General features: G+C 42.6%; 1 protein-coding gene and 1 non-coding gene across 3 annotated transcripts in view; both read left to right on the forward strand.

Annotated features, from left to right (window-relative positions):
* Positions 1-21,435, forward strand: part of SLC17A8 (solute carrier family 17 member 8) — a 49,172-nt gene that overhangs the window by 2,918 nt on the left and 24,819 nt on the right. For both annotated transcript variants that reach the window (XM_007465328.1, XM_007465327.1), the window contains exon 2: positions 14,969-15,221. In XM_007465328.1, the coding sequence (XP_007465390.1) occupies positions 14,969-15,221 (253 nt within the window). The remainder of the gene's footprint in view (positions 1-14,968; positions 15,222-21,435) is intronic.
* On the forward strand, positions 21,201-21,273 carry TRNAG-CCC (transfer RNA glycine (anticodon CCC)). The gene has a single exon. It is a non-coding gene; the product is annotated as a tRNA-Gly (tRNA).

A 21,435-nucleotide genomic window follows, 5' to 3' on the forward strand; every position in this document is an offset into this window, starting at 1 on the left:
CTTGCTGTCTGAAATTTAACCACTCACTTAGGCTTAGGGACTTACTTGGGCTGCAAAGTAGCCAGCAACCTCTGGATCTTCAGGCAAGCATGGGCTTTTATCCTAATTAGTTATAGTATGGAAGGCTTTCCCCAAGGGATACTGAGCGAGAGTCTGGTCTCCTTTTAGGTGTTCATATCTCCCCTTTAAAGTGATGGTACCAATCCCTGTATTGTGTACATCTTCAGCATTCAGCGGTTGTGTATTGAATGTATGTACCAGCCGTGCACTGTCTGCTCCATAGACAAAGGCTAGTCTGTGAGACCAGGCTCTGAGATCAGGTGATCCTGGATTCCAATTGCCATGACATCATTTACTTTCTGCCTGCACAACCTCAGGCAACTTGCTCCCATGGTTGCAGTCAGGGTGATTCTATTAAAACAGATAGCATCTCTCCCCTGCTCACCACTAAGGCCTGCCCCCCACCCAGTTTCCCACCTCACTCAGAGTGAAAGCCAGTGTCCTTTCAATGGCCTTCAAGGTCCTACATGATCTGTAGGACTTTGAGAAATCTGACTTCATCTCTGACCTTCACCGCCTGCCTCACCCCACTCCAGCCACACTCTGCACTCTTACTGGAGCTCCCTGGACCCGTTCCTGTGCCAGCTTTTGTTTTTTCCTTTGAATTAATTTTTACGGGAGTATAGTTGCTTTACAATGTTGTGTTAGTTTATACTATACAGTTAAGTGAATCAGCTATATGTATATATATATATATCCCCTCTTTTTTAGATTTCCTTCCCATTTAGGTCACCACATAGCATAGAGTAGAATTCCCTGTGCTTTACAGTAGGTTCTCATTAGTTATCTATTTTATACATAGCATCAATAATGTGTATATGTCAATCCCAATTCATGCCACCACCACCCCTTCCCCCTTGGTATCCATACATTTGTTCTCTACGTCTGTGTCTCTATTTCTGCTTTGCAAATAAGATCATCTATACCGTTTTTCTAGATTCTACATATGTGTGTTAATATACGATATTTGTTTTTCTCCTTATGACTTACTTCACTCGGTATGACAGTCTCTAGGTCCATCCACGTCTCTACAAATGACCCACTTTAGTTCCTTTTCATGGCTGAATAATATTCCATTGTATATATGTATCACATCTTCTTTATCCATTCCTCTGTTGATGGACATTTAGGTTGCTTCCATGACCTGGCTATTGTAAATAGTGCTGCAGTGAACATTGGGATGTGTGTGTCTGGATGTGATTTATTGAGGGAGAGCTCTTCCTGGAAAAATTGGGAGAGAGGGAGTAAGGCAGGATAGGAAAGGAGAAAACGAAGCAAAGATGTGATCTCAGGTAACGCACAGGGGCCAGGTCACAGTGGAAAGCTCTGGGGCATAACTGGCACTGGGTTGTCCCTTTGAGCAAAGGGACCAATCTTTTATGTCTCTGCATCAGTCAGTCATTGACTGTGGGTACCCCAGCAGGGATAGAGGTTTATAATGGGGGCCATGTAGTGGTGGGCAGTTCTCCTAAGAAGCGAGCAGTTGCGAGCGATTAGCAGCTGTAGAAGCGTGCTGGCTTGAGAAAAGGGACCTGGGCTGTGCACTCATTGCACCATACAGATCCACTTGCTTTTCACATTCAGTTCACTCCATCCAGGTCCAGCTTCTCCAAGACCCTGTGGTCATAATTCCTGAGGAACCTTCAGGAGAAGAGTTGGTGGGATGCACTAGCTCTCTTTGCTCTGGCTGGTCCCTCCTTCCCACCCGTTCTCGAGTCCCCTCACTTCTGTTAACTTGCCTTGTGGGTTGATCCAGTCCTCAATCCCTGAGGGGTCTAATGCCCTGGTTAGCATACCCTTACCAGTTATGGTTGCTGTATTTGAGTTACACTGGACAAGGCAATATCAGGAGATGTCTTGGTGGATTCCCTGAATGCCAAACATATGTCTTCTTGCTCCTGTGATGAAGCAATGGTCCTAACTCATCCTGCGGATCAGGACCAATCTCCCTTGCTACAGTGGTGACCCCTGGCCTTCCCTTTTGCTCTTGGTGTGAGAACCCCAACATGACTGGGCAGCAGTCATAGCCATATACTTAATGGGATTTTCATTGTATTCCCAAGTGGAAGAATTCTTCGGGATTAGGACTTCTGGATCCACAGAGCCTAAAGTTGAAAAGATGAGGTAGCCCTCAAGTGGGTTACTGGGAATGATGGTGAGTGGGGCCACCCCTGCTTCTAACCCCTTGTTTCTCAGACCCATGTATTCTACCTATTGGGGGCAGAGTACCATACAATAATTGTTGGTTTATGGAATATACTGCATCCAGAAGGGTAGCACCCTATCCTCACAGAGATTTATCCCTAAGCTGATGCCTCAGCTGCTTCTTTAAGAGGCTTCCTCAGCTCTGGCAAGTGGCCAGCTCCTGGAAGGTGGGGGTTATGTGGTAGAGCCAGTGGATCCCATTGTCACGTACCTCTGAGATACCTCCTTTGCCATAAATTGGCTTCCTCGGGTTCTTGTTCACAGGGGGAATTCACTCATGGTCAAACTGAAAGGAGGAAGTCACTGATAGTCAAATCTACTTCAAAGATGTGCTCTGCTCAATTACTGAACCACAAGAAGCTCTCAAGTTATTTAAAAAATCATAGCGGCCCTAATCTCTGACCACAATGCACTGATTACTAGAAATTAATGCACAATTATGTTTTTAAAGTCATCAGCCTCCTCTTGGAATCTCTACTTTGTCTAAGCTTCCGAGAGCCATACTAAGAGCTCATTAGAATCATTTTCTTGGCCTTTGCCAGGATGTTAAATCCTGTGTCATGGGGGAATGCCCCCTGCATTAGTTTCCTAGGGCTTCTGTAACAAAACACCACAAACTTGGTGGCTCCAAGTTATTCTCTCACAGTTCTGGAAGCACAGACTCAAGCTGTCAGCAGGGCCATGCTCTCTCTGAAGGCTCTGAAGGAGGATTCATCTTTGCCTCTTCCTCGCTTCTGGTGGTTGCTGGTGAATCCTTGGCCTTCCTCGGCTTGTAGACACATCACTCCAGTCTCTGCCTCTGTGGTCAAATGGCCTTCTCCCCCTGGGTTTCTCTGTCTATGTGTTCAAAGCTCCCTCTTTTTATAGGGACACAGTCATTGGATTAGGGTCTACAGTAATCCAGTGTGACCTTGTCTCAACTTGATTACAGCTTCAAAGAACCCATTTCCAAGTAAGGTGAGGTTCACAGGTATCAGAAGTTAGGACTTGAACTTATCCTTTGAGGGCAACATAATTCAACCTAACCTTCGTATTGACAAACTCTCCCTTATCCAATTTTATTACCCTTACATCTCCCTCAGAGCCAGCACGTTCAGAATCCATCCCCAGGCATACTTTTCTGCTTCCTGCTGGTAAATGTTAGTCAGATCCTGCTTGTTTGTTGGTGTATAACCCCTCCCTTCATTGGCAGGCACACCCAATATTTGCCTAATCTTTCCCAGCCTGGGACTCGGTGCTAATTATCGGTCTGGTGGTCAGAAAGGGAGGTGGAAGCAGATCTTGAAGAGCATCAGCGTCATCTCATAAATCACCTGCTCCGTTTGAGGCTAGTTTTCAAGTAAAAGGAGGAGGGACATCTGTCTTCCAAAAAGAAGCATGGCTGCATCTGCAGGTCCAGAAGGTTCAGAGGAATCCAGGGCTTTAGATGTTCAAGTGCATCTACCCTTTAACCCAGCACTCGGGTATCCTAGCATCCCAAGTTCTTAGGGTCCCATTTCTTATCAGGATCTCAGCTTGGGTGTAAGAGACCTTCCCAGCCTCAGAATTCTACCTTCTCTGGAGTTCTGCTATTTTTTTAAAAACTAAGCTTTTGTTTTGGAATAATTTTAGATTCACAGGAAAGTTGCAAATATAGTACAGAGCTTTTCTATTTACTCCTTACTTGGTTTCCTCTAATATTAACATCTTACATTATTATGGAACGGTTGTCAAAACTAAGACACCAACATTGGTACGTTACTAATTCAACTCCAACACTTCATTAAAATTTCATTAGTTTTTCCATGAATGTCTTTTTTCCTGTTCCAGGATCCAATCCAGGATACCACATTGCTCTTAGTCATCATGTGTCCTCTGATCTGTGACTCTTTCTTAGCCTTTTCTTGTTTTTCGTGACTTGAACGGTTTTGAGGATTACTGGTTGGGTATTTTGTTGAATGTTCCACAGTCTGAGTGGTCTGATATTTCTCTCATGATTAGACTAGGATTGTGAGTTTTTAGGAAGAACACTACAAAGGTGAAATGCTTTTCTCATCACATCATATGGGGGAGGGGTACATTGTATCAACATAACATCACTAGTGATGCTAACCTTGATGGCTTGGTTAAGGAAGTATTTGTCAGATTTCTTCTCTTTCCATGCTCTATTCTTTGGAAGCAAGTCACTAAGTCCAGCCCACACCCAGAGGGGATTCTGCCATTTTTACAATGAAGCCTTGTGCCTGATCTTCAGTTATGTCTGCCCTCCAACTGCAGGAGATGAGGGTCTCTTTAAAGGCTGACAAGGAAGTGACAGATGCTCACTTTGTCTTTTAAATTGGTAATTGATTGCCCCAATCCTGTTATTTTCTTTCTTCAGAGCATCAGTGGCATTTAACAATAGCCACTCAACTCTGTGGAGAAATTGCTATTTCTCCTATACCTCCCAAGTACCAGAGATATTGCGTGAACCACTGCATCCCCTTCCACCTGTATCCCAGCCTAGTTCACCACAGCTGAAAGTCTCAGCATTTGCACTGGTACCACATACTGGGAACTATCAACACTCACCTACCACCAGTGTTGGGGTCCTCACTCCTAACCAGTTAACCATCTCTTATCTTCTCCTAGTCTGGCAGTAGATTTCCTTATCTAGGGCTTATTTTCTCTTTCCCCAATTTCCCACAAGTATCTTTACAATAACCAAGTCCTCTAAGTGCTTCTTCAAGGTTAGTGCTAGGACCATAGACTCAATACCTATAGAGTGAAGCAGGCCACATTGTATTTTATGACAAAGACACATTTTAGATGCCAACACACAGAAATAGCCTCTACTTCCACAAAGAACTATGCGGTATCATTCAAAGTTCTTAGTTGCAGTCAAGCAAATCCACTCTAGCTAAGGTGGAATGAAATTTAGTAAAGCATATTAGTAAGCTTTCAGATTCCTTGGGAGGACCAGATCTGGACACTCTACCTGCAGTAAAAAGGCAACAGAGAACATATTATGTCATATCACTGGAATGTTCTAGATAAAACAAAGCCACTACCAATGCGTGTCTCTAGGTACTAATTATATTCCAGAATTCTGCCACAGAATCACAGAGGAACCAGCTGCCTCCACCATTGCATGTGTCACCATTTGCATTGACATTTCCCTTGCATACTGCATCCTCCTCTTGTTACTTCCTTTGGCACCTAAATCTCACACACACACTTCTGATTTGGCAGAGTCCACGTCATAGCTAGCATCATAGCTACAAGAGAGCATAGGAAAAGTAGTTTTCTCTGCTGGTAAGACAGAGCTCAAAATATCAAGTGGCAGTTAGACATTGGGCAACCATAAATGATGGTTGTCTACTTCTTATGATTGTTCATAGTCTAGTTTTTATTTTTCTTCTTCTGATAGAGATATGAGTACAAAACATGTTTTCCTTTCCTCTTAACTTTAAGGAAAGCAACAGTGCTAGTGTAATGTTAAATGGCAACTGAGCTCAGTGTTGGGGTGACAATAGAGAGTGGTGGGGTCTGTAGTTAAAAGGAGAGTCAATTATAGCCATGAGAGAATGTGGACCTAATAATTCCAGACTTTCAGTTTTCAAAATAAGCCAGAAATCCAAGCGTTTTTGTTTGTTTGTTTTTGGAGCAATCTCCTGACTTTTAAACTCTGGCAGTTAATCCAAATTCTGGAAAAAAAAACCCCAAAACTCTATACATGCATCATACCATACAAAAAACATGTCTATGGGCCAGATGTGGCCATTGGGCTGTTGCTTTGTCACTGTAGCTTAGGCTTTTGGAATAAGCAAGCATACAGTCTAAGTCTTTTTTCCCTGCTGTCCATTTTCCCACCAGACCTCCAACCATCCAAGAAGACTTGTCTTCCCTGTGTTGGACTCCAGGACTGGGACACCCAATATGTCTGCCTGTGTGATCTCCCTTTTCCTCTGAGTCCCCTCCCTGGGTCACAGGTCTTGACTTGATCACCTGTCTTCCCTTCCTACTCGATCCTATGTGGATCTTTCTTTCAGCCTTGGTTGTATAGGAGTCTTTCTGCCAGTTTCCCGTGAGAATTGTTCCACATGTAGATGTATTTATGATATGTTCATGGGATAAGGTGGGGGCAGGGGGCGAGTTCCACATCCTCCTGCCCCACCATCTTTATCCCCTTCTTATTATTCCCTGATTGGGTAAGGTGTACTGACTCTCTGCTTTTATGAGGGGACAGGAAAGTGTGAAACTCCAGGAGGAAAACAAAAACAGCAGAGGTTAACACCTCAAAATCTGTGGAACTATGCTGGGATACTTGGTCCCTGACTTTATGAGTTTATAGTCTACTGGAAGAGGCAAATAATATCTTTAAAAAATACACCAAAACAGGTACTGTGAGAGTATTGGCTGGGTGGGAGTTGACCAGGTGCATTTTCTTGAGATCCTTTGGAATCTGGAGCACTGAAAACCACACTGATGAGATCCTATTTCAAATCCTAACCTAGCTCTGGGAGTCAGACTTTAAGACCCTCCTCCTTCCTTTGGAAGTTTCCATTTATTGATTATTTATCAAGTGCTTTATAAACTTTATCTTATTTAGTGCTCACAAGAGTTCTATCCTCCATTCATGGAACTGAGGCTCAGTTAGGTTAAGTAACTTGCTCAAGGTTACACAGCTAATAAATACCAGACTCAGCTTTGGACCGGGACTGCCTGACTACAGAGCATGTTCTGTCTCTTTTTTTTTGCGGTATGCAGGCCTCTCACTGCTGTGGTCTCTCCCATTGCGGAGCACAGACTCCGGACACACAGGCTCAGCGGCCATGGCTCACGGGCCCAGCCGCTCCATGGCATGTGGGATCTTCCCGGACCGGGGCACGAACCCGTATCCCCTGCATCGGCAGGAGGACTCTCAACCACTGCCCCACCAGGGAAGCCCCTGTCTCTTTTTTTTAATTGATTTTTTTAACTAAATGAAAGATTCTTTAAATTCTACTGTGCTTTATAATTTTCAAAAGTTTCACACACATGATTTCATATAATCCTATTATATCTCATCTTTCCTTCTACCCCTGTATTTCCCCTCCCCCTTTCCCTCTCCCCACTGGAACTACTAGTTTGTTTTCTGTATCTGTGAGTCTGCTTCGTTTTTGTTTTATTCACTAGTTTGTTGTATTTTTTAGATTCCACATGTAAGTGATATCATACAGTGTTTCTCTTAATCCCTCTTCAGTACTGCTTCTCTAGAACCTTTAAAACACATCTATTTAGGTGACGCACTTAATATTTTTAAGGTGCTTTCTGATTAGTTCCTATGTAGGAGCAGGCTTGATATCAAATCTGGATTATGTTTTCACCTCACCCACTGCAACTGGGTGACTCCTGGGCAAGGTTTTTTGTTTGTTTGTTTTTTGAGTTTTGGTCTTCTGAGCTGTAAGAGGGGGATAAATCCTACTTCTCAAGATTGTTTTGAAGATCTCTCCCTCTCTCTCTCTTATGGGGTGCCTGCAGTGTAGAAGGCAGTCAATATCCTTCAACTTCCTTCCTTCTTCCAGTAGAGTAGCAGCTCGATGATTATGTGAAAAACAATCTAATGTAAATGTGAGCCTTTGGAAGGCAAATTAGAATACTGTATTAGTCTGCTCTGATTGCCAAAACAAAGTACCACAGACTGGGTAGAAACTTATTTTCTCATAGTTTTGGAAGCTGGAGCTCCAAAATCAAGGTGTTGGCAGGCTTGGTTTCCTCTGAGGCCTCTCCTCTTGGCTTGTAGATGGCTGCCTTCTTTCTGTGTCCTCACAGGACCTTTACTCTGGTGATGTGCTCTCCTGGTGTCCCTTTGTGTGTCCAGGTTTCCTCCTCTTGTAATGACACAAGTCATATTGGATTAGGGCCCACCCATATGGGCCCTTATTTAATGTTAATTACCTCTTTAAAGGCCCTTTCTCCAAATACAGTCACATTCTGAGGTGCTGGGGGTTAGGATTTAAGTAAATAAAGGGACTTCCCTCGTGGTCCAGTGGTTGAGACTTCACCTTCCAAGGCAGGGGTCTGGGTTTGATCCCTTGTCAGGGAGCTAAGATCCCACATGCCTTGTGGCCAAAAAAACAAAACATAAAACAGAGGCAATATTGTAACAAATTCAATAAATACTTTAAAAATGGTTCACATCAAAAAAAATCTTTAAAAAAAAAAGAGTAAGTAAATAAACTTTTTTTTTTTTTTTTTTTTTTCTTGCGTTATGCGGGCCTCTCACTGTTGTGGCCTCTCCCATTTGCGGAGCACAGGCTCCGGACGCGCAGGCTCAGCGGCCATGGCTCACGGGCCCAGCCGCTCCGCGGCATGTGGGATCTTCCCGAAACGGGGCACGAACCCGCGTCTCCTGCATCGGCAGGCGGACTCTCAAGCACTGCGCCACCAGGGAAGCCCTAAATAAACTTTTTAAAGTCATAAAATGATCTTTAGTTCTATTCAATTTGTGCTCCATATATAGAACCCATTACCTGCAAAACAAAACCAAATCTCCATGATTAGTGGAACATTTGAATTGGAAGTATAGTTCTGCAGGTGCTTAAAGGCCAGTTAGCATATCTTAAGCAATTATAATCCTGGGGCTTGATTGTTTACTGGACAGTTGTCTTTGTAAACCGTGGGCCTGTACTTGTCTAGTATATAAAGAGCTAGCAGCCCAGCCCACAGACTGCAGCTATCTGTATTTGGAGAATCAGCAACGATGAATGTCACCCTAGAATGAATGAAGATTCTTTGATCTAAAAGACCAGCTGCAGGCAAACATCAATAGAAAACCAAATATGATAAGCAGCCACTTACGCATGATTGAAGTCCTCTACTTTGTAAGAAGGGAGTTCCTTTTTCTCATTTATTCTTTTAACCCCAAACCCCTTAAAAAAAAACAGCTTGTCAATGGGCAGGGATGAATAGATGCTTACCTCTGTCTGTAAAAGCTGTAAGTCAGGAGTGATGCCCAAAATTGATCCCTCAGTTCCATTCAGTTGACTAGGGATTCATGAGTCCAGGCACCATGCTGAGCCCTAGGAATAAAGATGGGGAAGAAATGGCTCCTGCCCTCAACATGCTCACAATCTATCGGAGAGAACTTCATTCATTCATGTTCTCAAATCAACACATACTTACTCCACACCTACTGTGCTGATGACAACAAATAACTAACTCCGTGTGATAAGTGCACTAATAGAGGAAAGTATAAAACACTTAGGCAGGATCAGGGATGGTACAGTCCCTAACACTGAAGCAATACCTACTTGTTTACTGGTGGTAATATTTTCCTCTTGGTATTGTAGGCTCATTTAATCTTAACAACAGCTCTGTGAGATAAATATTATATTCATTTTACAGATGAGGAAATGTGAGATTCAGAAAGGTCAAGCTACTTGCCCAAAGTCACACAGCTAGTATATATGTGGCAGAGCTGGCAATCAAACCTGGGTTAACTGACTGCCACAAAGCCTGGTTGGTTCTATTAAGCAGGGTGTGGTAGTTCGGAATCTTCCTCTCCGAGCAACTTGGCTGTACAAGTAATGTCTCACCATTTTTCTGTTTTTAAAACAAATCAAATCTAACTCTGGTGGAAGTGAAGTTTCAGTTGATAGAGGGGTGCCCCTCCTGCCACACCCAGGATGTGCAAAGGAGTCACAAACAACTCTGGAACTTCCTCTAGTTGTTGACCCATGCTCATCCCTGGTCCCATGGTCACGTGAAGCCTGGTGACTCAGCTGCCACTTCAGGCAAGAGAAACCGAAACTGAAGGAAATCTACTCCCATGCTGTTGTGTCCTCCCTCTGGAAGCTCTTAGGACATCCCAGGTGGCACCATGCACTCAGAGGGTGCTTGTGTTGGTTCAGGTCCTCTAAGAAGCAGATGCTAAAACTGGAATAGATGCACAAGAGATTTATTGAGGGAAAAGGGGAAGGAGCTATGGGAGCCTGGGAGAGCATTCAGACCACCACACTATCTGCATAAGAGAGAGGGAAAGAAGAAAGTTTAGGTAGGAAGAGTCTCAGACTCCACCACGGTACTAGGAAGTTTTGGCAAGGCCACTGGGGAGTCCTGCCTCTTGCAGGAAAGGGTCTGCCTTAAATCACTGCTGTGCTCCGTGCTTGCTGGAGAGCAGCCTGTGACAGTGTGGTCCTCGAGCCAAAGCCCTGGTGCACTCAGAGCACAGCAGCTGGGTCTGTCTTCAATTAAGCTCCTCAAGACCCCACAGTGCCTGAGAATGTTAGTCTGTATTACTTTTCATCCAAAGCATCTGCATGCATATAGAGAGATGCTAAGCTTGTGAATGGTAACAATTTTACTAATAGCAATAATACTACTACTCACCATGTATTAATAGAAAGCTCTTTTATGTACCAGGCACTGCACTAAATAATTTACATGCATCGTATCATTTAATCATTAAAACAACCTTATGACATAGCTATGATCATTAGCCCATTTTAGAGATGGTGATTGTTATGAACCGAATTGTGTCCCCTCCAAATTTGTATGTTGAAGTCCTAATTCCTGGTACTTTTTTTGTGTGTGTATGTTGGCAAACAGTTTATTTATTTTTAATAAAGATAGGAAGGAATTACACTGAAGTATTGATACTTATCTCCATGTTATGCAATTATAGGCAGTTTTTCTGCTTCTTACTTTTCAGATAAAACACAAAAGTATAAACTTATTTTTATAACCTGATAGTTATTATAAAAAAGGAAAAAGTGAACAAGTTGAATAGTCAGCTTCTAAAGGAGGAACTAGCTCATAAAATTTAAATGTTTAAACACACTACACAGTAAAGAAGTTCTTACCATACATATTAAAACATCAGCAGATGAAATTTGTAGTATCCCAATAATTGCAGCCCGCAGCCTTCACCTAATCCCTGGTGAGGAATATGTATTTGGAGATATAGGGTCTTTAAAGAGGCAATTACATTAAAATGAGATAATTAGTTTGGACCCTAATCCACGTGACTGGTGTCCTTATAAGAAGAGGAAATTTGGACACAGAGGGACACAGATATACACAGAGGGAAGATGATGTGAAGATACAAGGAGAAGACAGACATCTACAAGCCAAGGAATGAAGCTTCAGGAGGAAGCTTGGCAATACCTTAATCTTGGACTTCTGGCCTCCAGAACAGTGAGAAACTAAAGTTTTGTTGTTTAAACCACTCAGTCTGTGGTACTTTGATATGGCAGCTCTGGCAAACTAATACCAGACTATTGTGGCTTAAAGTGGTCAAGTAACTTAGAGCCAAAGTCACAAAACTGGCACATGGGTGAAACAGCATTCAGCTTCTCTCATTCCAGAGCCCTTTCTCTTAAATAATCTCCTCTACTGGGTCATCCATGGTGACTGGGCTACAAAGTAAGAGATGACAAGGTGACTCAGGAAGATCACTGAGACAGAACGCAGCCTGGTGAGCTGAGAAACTCACATGAAAGGGAACTTGGCTGGACAGGCGGGAGAAAGGCTTCACCTCTTGCCCCTGCCCTTTACTGGCTCTGTGGTCATGGCCAATCCACTCTTGCTTTCTGAACTACAGTTATAATTTGTGTCAAATGGAAGCATTAGATTTCCTGTCTCACTGAGCTGTTCTAACCATAGAATAAGATCATTATATGAAAGTGTAGGGAGAGGAAAGGGCAGAGGGAAAGAACTGAATTTGCTTCATACAAGTATTAGTGTAGTTGTTATATATTATCCATGTTTTAGTGATTATTAATATTACTATAATAATGTATCAATATTAGATCATCAGTTTTCCATGCTATTCAAATTATATATGTTCTGATGCCAGAAATTCATGATGACCACTGGGGCTGCACATTATAAACAGTTTTATGATCCAAATAACTCTTAGACATCAATATAAATGGCAATAAATGGCATTAATGCTCAGCCCAGCAGAGTGGACTCATTGAATGGTTATGAGGATTAATGTAATAAAAATAGCTGGCATATATTGAGTTTTCACATGTGTCAAGTTCTGTTCTAAATGATCTAATATAATAATTCACTTAATGGCAATCCTAAGAACAATCCCATGAAGAAGAAACTATTATTATAATTCTCAGGTTACAGATGAGAAAACTGCAGCCCAGAGAGGTTAACTAGACCAAAGTCACACAGCTAAGTAAAAAGAAGAGTAAAAATTAAAACTAAGGGACACTGGTTCCTAGACTGGACATAGATTGGAGAAGAAATGCATGCAGAATGTCACCAAGTTTTTTGCCTGAGCAACCAAAGGAACAAACTTGTCATTACTTGGGATGGGAAAGACTTCAGGAATTAATTTCTTTTAGGGGAACTCAGTTTGGATACGTTAAGTTTGAGATGCTGATCGTGTGTCCAAGAAGATGTGAAATAAGTCTAGATATGAAAATTGGGATCTGTCAGCATACGCATGGTATCTGTAGCCCAGAGGCAGAAAGTATAGATAGAAAACAAAAGAGATCTATGAACTGAGTCCTGGGTATCCAAGTGTTTACAGGTTGAGGAAGTAGGGAATCAGCTTAAGGGATAAAACAGAAGGAGTGGTCAGGGAATTAGGAGGAGCACCAAGTGAGTGTGGTTTCTGTGAAGGAAGCAAAGTAGTCAAGGAAGAAAGAATAATCAGTAGTGTCAAGTGATGCTGATAGGTTGAATAGATGAGGACTGAAAATAGCCTTTGGGTTGAGCCATGTAGAGAGTATTGATGACCTTAAGAAGAACAGCTTTGGTGGACAGGTTGGGGGATACCTGGTTGGAGTGGATCCAAGAGAGAATGGGACAAAGGGAAGTGAAGACAGTGACTTCCAAGTTTTTTTTTTTATAAAAGGAAGGTGAGAAATAGGGGAGTAGCGGAAAGAGAAAGTGTTTTTACTTCAAATTTTAATGTGGGACAAATAAGAGCATATTTGTAGACAATAAGAATGATCTAGTAGAGAGGAAAAATACTTGATTAAGTATGGGGGTAGGGATTTCCTTGAGCAGATGAGAGGCAATGAGATCTAGTGCCCAGGGAGAGAGGTTGGCCTTAGCTAGAAGCATGAACAACCATAGAAAAAAGGTAGAACAAACTAGCATAAATGCAGGTAGGTAGATAGGTACACAGGGAGGTTGCTAACGTTCTCTTCTGATTACTTCCATATTCTTGCACATTTATTACGCTACCACTCTGAGCTCACACATTGAAAGTGAAAGCTCTTTTTCCTGTTTTACTATTGCTCTTCACCTTGATTTCAACAAAACCTACATCATCCAGCAATTATAGCTGCTTGTGTATGTGTCTTTCTTTCCAAACAGCCTAAGAACTGAAGAAGGGTAGAGACCATGTCCCCTTCTTTATTGTTCCCTAACACTCAGCACAGTGCCTGACACACAGTAGGCCCTCAATAAATATTTGATGAACTGAATTAAATCCAGTACATTTGCTTCTCTCTACATGTGCTTTAACCTCATTTGCTTGAGTCATAAAAAGTTACCAAGATTATCTCTTCTGTGGATTGGTGGGCAAATTATTTGTGTTTCAGTCTGGTCTGTATTAGCGATTAGTGAATATGATACTCAGGAAAACGTATAAGCTTTGCTTATTTTTACAAAGACTTGGAACTTAATTGGGCATCCTCAGAAGGGTTACAATATGTGAGAGGATGCATATAGCTCCTTTTATAATTGACAGATTGTGTTCAGTTTGCCCAATTACTCTTTTCTTTAAAGAAGAGAGTAAATTTACTGTAATAGACATAGCATAATCTGAATTTATAGAACTCAGTGAGAAATCCTACCATCTGGTTAAAAATTGTCAGAGAATCACCTCCTTAGAAGAACCACCTAAGGAAGAAAGGATACACAACCAGTTTGTTGTGTGCTGTGATAGAAAATGTATCTCCCTACCTCCATCTAGTATTTTATTAAGACTTAGAAAAAGAGGAAGAAAGAAATACATCTGTATTAATTTTCTACTGTATATCTTTTTAGCAAGCTTCAAGTGACATTAAAATTAAGGTCAAACATAATAGTTAGCTGGGTCATGCAATGTGGATGAAGTCTATGGATATTCTTTCAGCAGCGTGGGCTTTCTCTAGTTGCAGTGAGTGAGGGATACTCTTCGTTGTGGTGCACGGGCTTCTCAATGTGGTGACTTCTCTTTGTTGCCGAGCACGGGCTGTAGGTGCGTGGGCTTCAGTAGTTGTGGCATGCAGCCTCAGTAGTTGTGGCGCACGGGCTCTAGAGCACAGGCTCAGTAGTTGTGGCACACGGGCTTAGTTGCTCCAAGGCATGCGGGATCTTCCCGGTCCAGGGCTTGAACCCATGTCCCCTGCGTTGGCAGGTGGATTCTTAACCACTGTGTCACCAGGGAAGTCCCAAGCATATTGTTGAGGACACAAACTCTGGACTTGGGCTTGCATCCTACCATAGATGACTTAGCTTCCTCATGTAGAAAAGGACAAGATAACATGATCTACCTCCTGTGGTTGTTATGAGATTCAAACAACTTAATGCCTATAAGGGTGCAATATGATATCCAGAATATCAGTAATTTCAGCCATTATAATTTACTTTAGTAATAATGATGATGATGACGTTAAAAAATGCAGGCTGCATCCTATTCTGGGTTTCCTTTTTTCTTTCTTGGTACACTTTTTCTTTTTTTGTAGTACACTTTGTTTTTTTCTGTAATCCTGGTCTTTCTTCTCTGCCCATTCTTTTTCCACTGTAGGAAAATCGATGGGACTAGTGAGGAAGAAGGTAACATTGAGCTGAATGAAGAAGGAAGGCCGGTGCAGACATCCAGGCAGAGCTCCCCACTCTGTGACTGCCACTGCTGTGGCCTCCCCAAGCGCTACATCATTGCCATCATGAGCGGGCTGGGATTCTGCATTTCCTTTGGGATTCGGTGCAACCTTGGAGTTGCCATTGTGGAAATGGTCAACAACAACACTATATACGTTGATGGAAAACTGGAAATTCAGGTCAGTGTCTGTCTATGGTGGGAGTTCTTTCAGCCATGGCTGTATTAATGTTTTAAATTCTTAAAATAAAACACATAGGATTATAAAGGAAACCCATCATTTTAAAATACAGATATCGGTCTTCCCTGGTGGCGCAGTGGTTAAGAATCTGCCTGCCAATGCAGGGGACATGGGTTTGAGCCCTGGTCCGGGAAGATCCCACATGCCATGGAGCAACTAAGCCAGTGAGCCACAGCTACTGAGCCTGCGCTCTAGAGCCTGCAAGCCACAACTACTGAGGCTGCATGCCACAACTACTGAAGCCTGTTCACCTAGAGCCCATGCTGTGCAACAAGAGAAGCCACCGCAATGAGAAGCCCGCACATCACAATGAAGAGTAGCCCCCACTCGCCACAACTAGAGAAAAGCCTGTGCGCAGCAACGAAGAACCAATGCAGCCAAAAATAAAATAAATAAATAAATAAAAATAAAGCAATAAAATACAGACACCAAAATATTTAAAAATCGAATTTGTTCTTTATGAACATGTCAGATGACAAACTCTAGCAATGGGTCTAATAATTACTGTAATTTGGAAGTCTGAAGGAGAAGCAATAGTTTGAGATAGCAGCAACAGCCATCATGTGATATGAGCATATTTATAATTGCCATTAGTCACAGAGTCACAGGTACTGATAAATGACTGGAGTTTGTTTCCTACATTCATAATTACAGGAAATGCTAAAGTTTAGTTAGTGGAAATAAAGATGCTGATTTTTCCCCATTCGAGTTCATAGATCCACATGGTTCCATCCACGGACTCCAGGTTAAGAAACCCTGGTAAAAAGGTAAAGCATGGGGCTAGCATCAAGAGAAGGAGGCAGCAAGTAAAGTGGGGTTAGGTCTTGCAGACCCTGGTAAGCCATGAGGGGAGATAGGGGCAGGCTTTAAGCAAAGAAGTGGTATGGTCAAATCCATGCTCCAGAATGATCACTGCCCAGCCAGTCATCTCCAGTGGATTGGGACTGGAGTGAGTGGAAGCAGAAGGTCCAGTTCAAAGGCTGTTGTAGTCATAAGCACTTAAATGCTTTAAGCACTCTGATGTCACTTAAATAGTATTGTTTTTATGAATCACTGGAAAGATAAAATCTGGTTTGTTTTCTAAATGGTAGGCCTAGAGAAGTGTTGAAATTATGGGAGAATAAAATGAAAATGTATGCCCAGTGGATACCCAACATATACGTGTTTCATTGCATTGAACACACACACAGGAGTGACACATGTGGAAATCCATCTGTTTGCAGAGAGACATCTAATAGTTCTCTGGTCCCTGCCCATATTTGGGGGAACATTTATTTGTTTATTTATTTTTAAAATTTGTTATTTTTTTTTGTTTTTGGCTGTGTTGGGTCTTCGTTGCTGCGTGTGGGCTTTCTCTAGTTGTGGCGAGCGGGGGCTACTCTTCGTTGTGGTGTGCAGGCTTCTCATTGCAGTGGCTTCTCTTGTTGCACAGCATGGTCTCTAGGCGCATGGGCTTCAGTAGTGTGGCACACAGGCTCAGTAGTTGTGGCTTACGGGCTCTAGAGCGCATGCTCAGTAGTTGCAGTGCATGTGTTTAGCTGCTCTGCAGCATGTGGGATCTTCCCAGACCAGGGCTTGAACCTGTGTTCCCTGCATTGGTAGGCAGATTCTTAACCACTGCCCCACCAGGGGAGCCCTGGGGAAACATTTAGATCAGAATTTTCCAAACTGGTGTCTGGAAATCATTGTTCTCTAGGCTATGCTGTGAAGAAGGTGTCTTGTGAACTGGGAGCCTTTACTGTGTTGTGTCCTATGAGAATCTCCAAGAGGGAGCTGTGGTGTGCATTGTTTCCTGGACTTGATTGCCGAATGCTTTCTTTCACGCCACATCTGTTTCTTGACAGAAACTGTTCCAGCATTACGTGGAACAGTTTCTGTCAAGCACCGGTTTGGGAAAATTAGATTTCAATTCATTAAAAAGAAGTCTTTAGTTGGCCGGCAGGTTTTTTGTTTATTGTTTTTTTCCCTTTTTCTTTTTAGCTAAGAGATTATTCTGCCAGAAGAAATAGGTACCATGGAGATTCTTCTAACCATTCTCTTTTTGATGCCACAGCTGAATCTGTTTTAAAAGGATATCCTGGTTGTTTATTTTGAGGCGGGGAGGGAGGGCCGTAGAGGTGTGAGGGGGCATGTCATGCATTTTAAAAATAAAGAATGATGTATATTAGTGAGGTTTCAGATGAGTATCACATGCATTCTGGCAGCCTTTTGTGAGCAAGGGCAGCTAATTAAACTCGTCTGCTGAGGCCCAGATCAAAATGATATGCTGGTTTGCAGTTTGTTGCCTGAAAAGATAGGCCTAGGTCAACAGAATTTGCTTGGAGGTATATGGAAAAGACATTTTGATAAACTTAAGGAACAATGCTGTGCGTGCTCTCTAGTTTCTATGGTTTTGCCCTCTGGAGTCTTAGAGAAACTGATTAAGATCTAAAATATGCTTTACATCATTTTCCCTGGCCTTATAAGTAGGAGTTTAGTAGCATTTCAGAAGTTCCAATTTGTAGCAGGCCATTTCTCTCTTATCCAAATAGAACAAAGCTTAGAAATTATCTGAGCATGTTCAAGCCAATGACAAAGATTTCACTAAGTGTATTACAAAAGGCTCTCAATGGCTGGTATATTTGTTTGGTTGGTTTTATGGGAGAAAAAATAGATATTTTGCACTGAGATATTTTAAAATCTTCATTTTCTGCAGAGGGAGAGAAGTAAGCAGTGTGAATTGGTAGGTCTTGCAAATAAATGGCATATATTCTATTAGTGGTATAAAGGATAGTTTTAGTTGATGTGTGAGTAATCATTTTTAGTTTGATAATTATGAGTTTTAAAACATGTGAATCACTTAGAACAGTGTCTGGCGTGTGGTGAGCAATAAATGACTAAAGTTTGAGCAACTTTGAGATTGGTTCCCATTACCCTCAGGAAAAACCCAAACTCCTTCTCATGGATCATGAGCCCTGTAGGGTTAAGAAGGATTGGGCTTTGGAATTGGCCAGACATGGTTTCAGACTTGACTCTCTTGTTTATTAGCTCTGGGATCCTGAGCAAGTTGCCCTTCTGTCTTGGTCAGGGATTGCTGGTTGCAAAGAATAGAATTGCAGGGAAACCAGCCGAAGTTAAGAAGGAAATTACAGTGGGGCTATAGGGAATCTCACGAAAGTGAAGGGCAGAAAGCAAATCTGCTGTGTATGTTTGTGCAGTCTGCACCCTGGACAGGGGAGCCCAGCCTGAGGTGGGACTAAAATCCAGGCTGTACCGTACTGTGGGGAGGAAAAGGAGCCCGGAAGGGCAGAGTGGAGCTGGACCTCATGGGAGCTAGGAAATCCTTAGCTTAGTCTCCAGCTTGCTTGCTGTGCAGTGTCTTGCATCTGCTTCTCTCTGAGTCTGCTCCATTCTCCCAGGTCTCTCCATGGACTGTTGTTTCTGTTTTTTTCCTTTTCCTTTAAAAAAAAATATTTATTTATTTATTTTTGGCTGTGTCGGGTCTTAGTTGCTGCACACAGGCTCTTTGTTGCGGCGCACAGGCTTCTCTCTAGTTGTGCCGCGTGGGTTACCAAGCACGTGGGCTCAGTAGTTGCGTTGCATGGACTTAGTTACCCCGTGGCATGTGGGATCTCAGTTCCCCAACCAGGGATCGAACCCGTGTCCCCTGCATTGGAAGGCGGATTCTTAACCACTGGACCACCAGGGGAGTTCATTTTTTTTTTTTCTTTTTCCATGGCTTCTCACTGCCCTCCAAAGCTGAAGTTCTTTGAGCCGTTGCCTTGCTGGGGAGCTGACTTACTTGGCCCTGACTCCAGTGTGACTTGTTTCAATTCAAGTGTTCAGTATTGTCTAACTAGAATCTCTGGGTTCAGATTAGAGAGAGAGAGAGAGACAGGTGGGCTGAGTCCATCCCATGCCTTGGCTCCCTCTACTCAGGTGTCCAGTCACAGGGGAGAGGCCCATGGCTCTGGGGGAGGAAGAGAATCCTCTTAGAAGGAAACGTGTGTAGGGAGCCAGGAACTGGCATTTCTAGCAATTCTTTGCTAATCCTCATTGCCTTATTGTGAAATGGGAATAAAATGCCTGCTTTACAGATCAAATGAGATAATCTGGCACCAATATATTAAATACCTATATTACTTTCCTAAGGCTGCTGTAACAAATTACCACAAACATGGTGGCTTAAAACAATAGGAACTTAGTCTCTCATATCTGGGGAGACCAGAAGTCCGAATCAGTGTCAGCGGGTCCACACTTCCTCCAAAGGCTCTAGGGGAGGATTCTTCCTTGCTTCTTCCAGCTTCTGGTGGCTCCAGGCGTTCCTTGGCTTGTGGCAGCATCACTCCAATCTCTGCTTCCGTCTTCACATGGCCTTCTTTCTGTGTACCTTCTCTTATGTCTCAAATCTCCCCCTGCCTTTCTCTTACAAGGACACATCATTGGATTTAGGGGCCAGCTAGATGATCCAGGAAAACTCATCTCAAGATCCTTGACTTTATCACATCAGCAAAACCCTTTTCTTGAATAAGGCAGCATTCATAGATTCTGGGGATTTGGGGCATATATTGTTTGGGGCCCTTTTTTCAGCCTAACACAGTACCTGACACAGTGCTTGGCTTATAATAATAGTTCAGACATGAGGCCATTATGATTGTAATGGGCTCAAGAGATAATGAAAGTCAGTTTTCAGCAGGCACAAGTGCTCTTCTTCAGGTATCATTTCTCAAATGGACAGAAGCACCATCTCGTCAGAGAGAAAGACATGAGCAAGGGGCCAGGTGATTGACAATTAGCTGCTGGTTGAAGTGGAGCCCTCTGTCTTGGATCCTTGGATTCTTGGGGCATTCTGTGACTCAAGGCAAAGAAGTCCAGTCTCTACTTCTCAGTGAGAAAGTCAAGTCTCCGCAGCAATGGGAAGAATACAGTTTTTTTGGGTCAAGTAGGTAAGAGGGCTTGGTCTTGGCTCTCTTTATAACGGGTTGTATGACCTTGGGCAAGTAAATTAATCTCTCTAAGCCTCAATTTCCTCTTCTATAAAAAAATGAGATAATAATAGTTACCTCTACGTGTTGTAAGGATTAGAAGAGGAAAGACATGGAAAGTGACTTAAAATCCGGTCCCTCTTCACTCAGTGCTTCCCTCTGTCTTTGAGTAAAAGCCAAGGTCCTTATGATGAGTTAAAGGGCCCTTTATCATTTGAACCTCTCTTACTTTAATGCCTATTATCCTCTTCCTCACGTTTACCCTCTAGCTCTACTGACATCTTGCCATTCCTCTAACACACAAGACGCATCCTTACCTCAGGGCCTTTGCACTTGCTATTTCTCTGCATGGAAAGCTTTCTTTTCAGATAATGAACAGCATGGCTTGCTCCCTTTCTTCCTTTAGGACTTTACTCAACAATCACCTCCTCACTGAAGCCTTTCCTGGCCACTCTATCTAAAATTTCACCCTATTTCATTCCTATACAACATTTCTGTCCCCCTCTCTGCTTTATTTTTTTCTTCTTATCACTGATCACCATCTAACACAGTATGCACTTGTATACTTTCCGCCATCCCCACTGGCATCTTTGTGAAAGTAGCAATTGCTGTCATTGTTCACTGCTGTATCCCCAGTGCCTAGAACAATGTGTGGCATGAAATAAAAATTTGGTAAGCTGGTTTGAATGAATGATTGTTAGTCCCATTTTACTCTTGAGCTTCAACTTCCTAATCTGCAAAGTGGGAACTACAGTACAGAGCACAGGCCAATGTTACCTGGACTGTGATCTCCTCAAGGCAAAGGCAATACTTGTTTGAGTTTGTATTTATACTGTCTATCACCTGACCTGGCACACAGGAGGCATGAGGTACATGTTGAATAAATGAGCAAATTATTATATAACAATTTGTGGGAAAATAAACTGTGATGAAAATTTATGAGATGTTGGGGACATCCCTGGTGGTCCAGTGGTTAAGACTCTGCACTCCCAATGCAGGGGGCCTGGGTTCGATCCCCGGTCGGGGAACTAGATCCTGCATGCATGCCGCAACTAAGTGTTTGCATGCTGCAACTAAGAAGTCCACATACTGCAACTAAGAGGCCTGCAGGCTGCAACTAAGATCATGCATGCTGCAACGAAGACCCAGTGCAGCCTAAATAAATATATAAATAAATAAATATTTATTTT

The sequence above is a fragment of the Lipotes vexillifer genome, unplaced genomic scaffold, assembly GCF_000442215.2.
Source record: "Lipotes vexillifer unplaced genomic scaffold, Lipotes_vexillifer_v1.1 scaffold141, whole genome shotgun sequence".
Classification (NCBI taxonomy): Eukaryota; Metazoa; Chordata; class Mammalia; order Artiodactyla; family Lipotidae; genus Lipotes; species Lipotes vexillifer.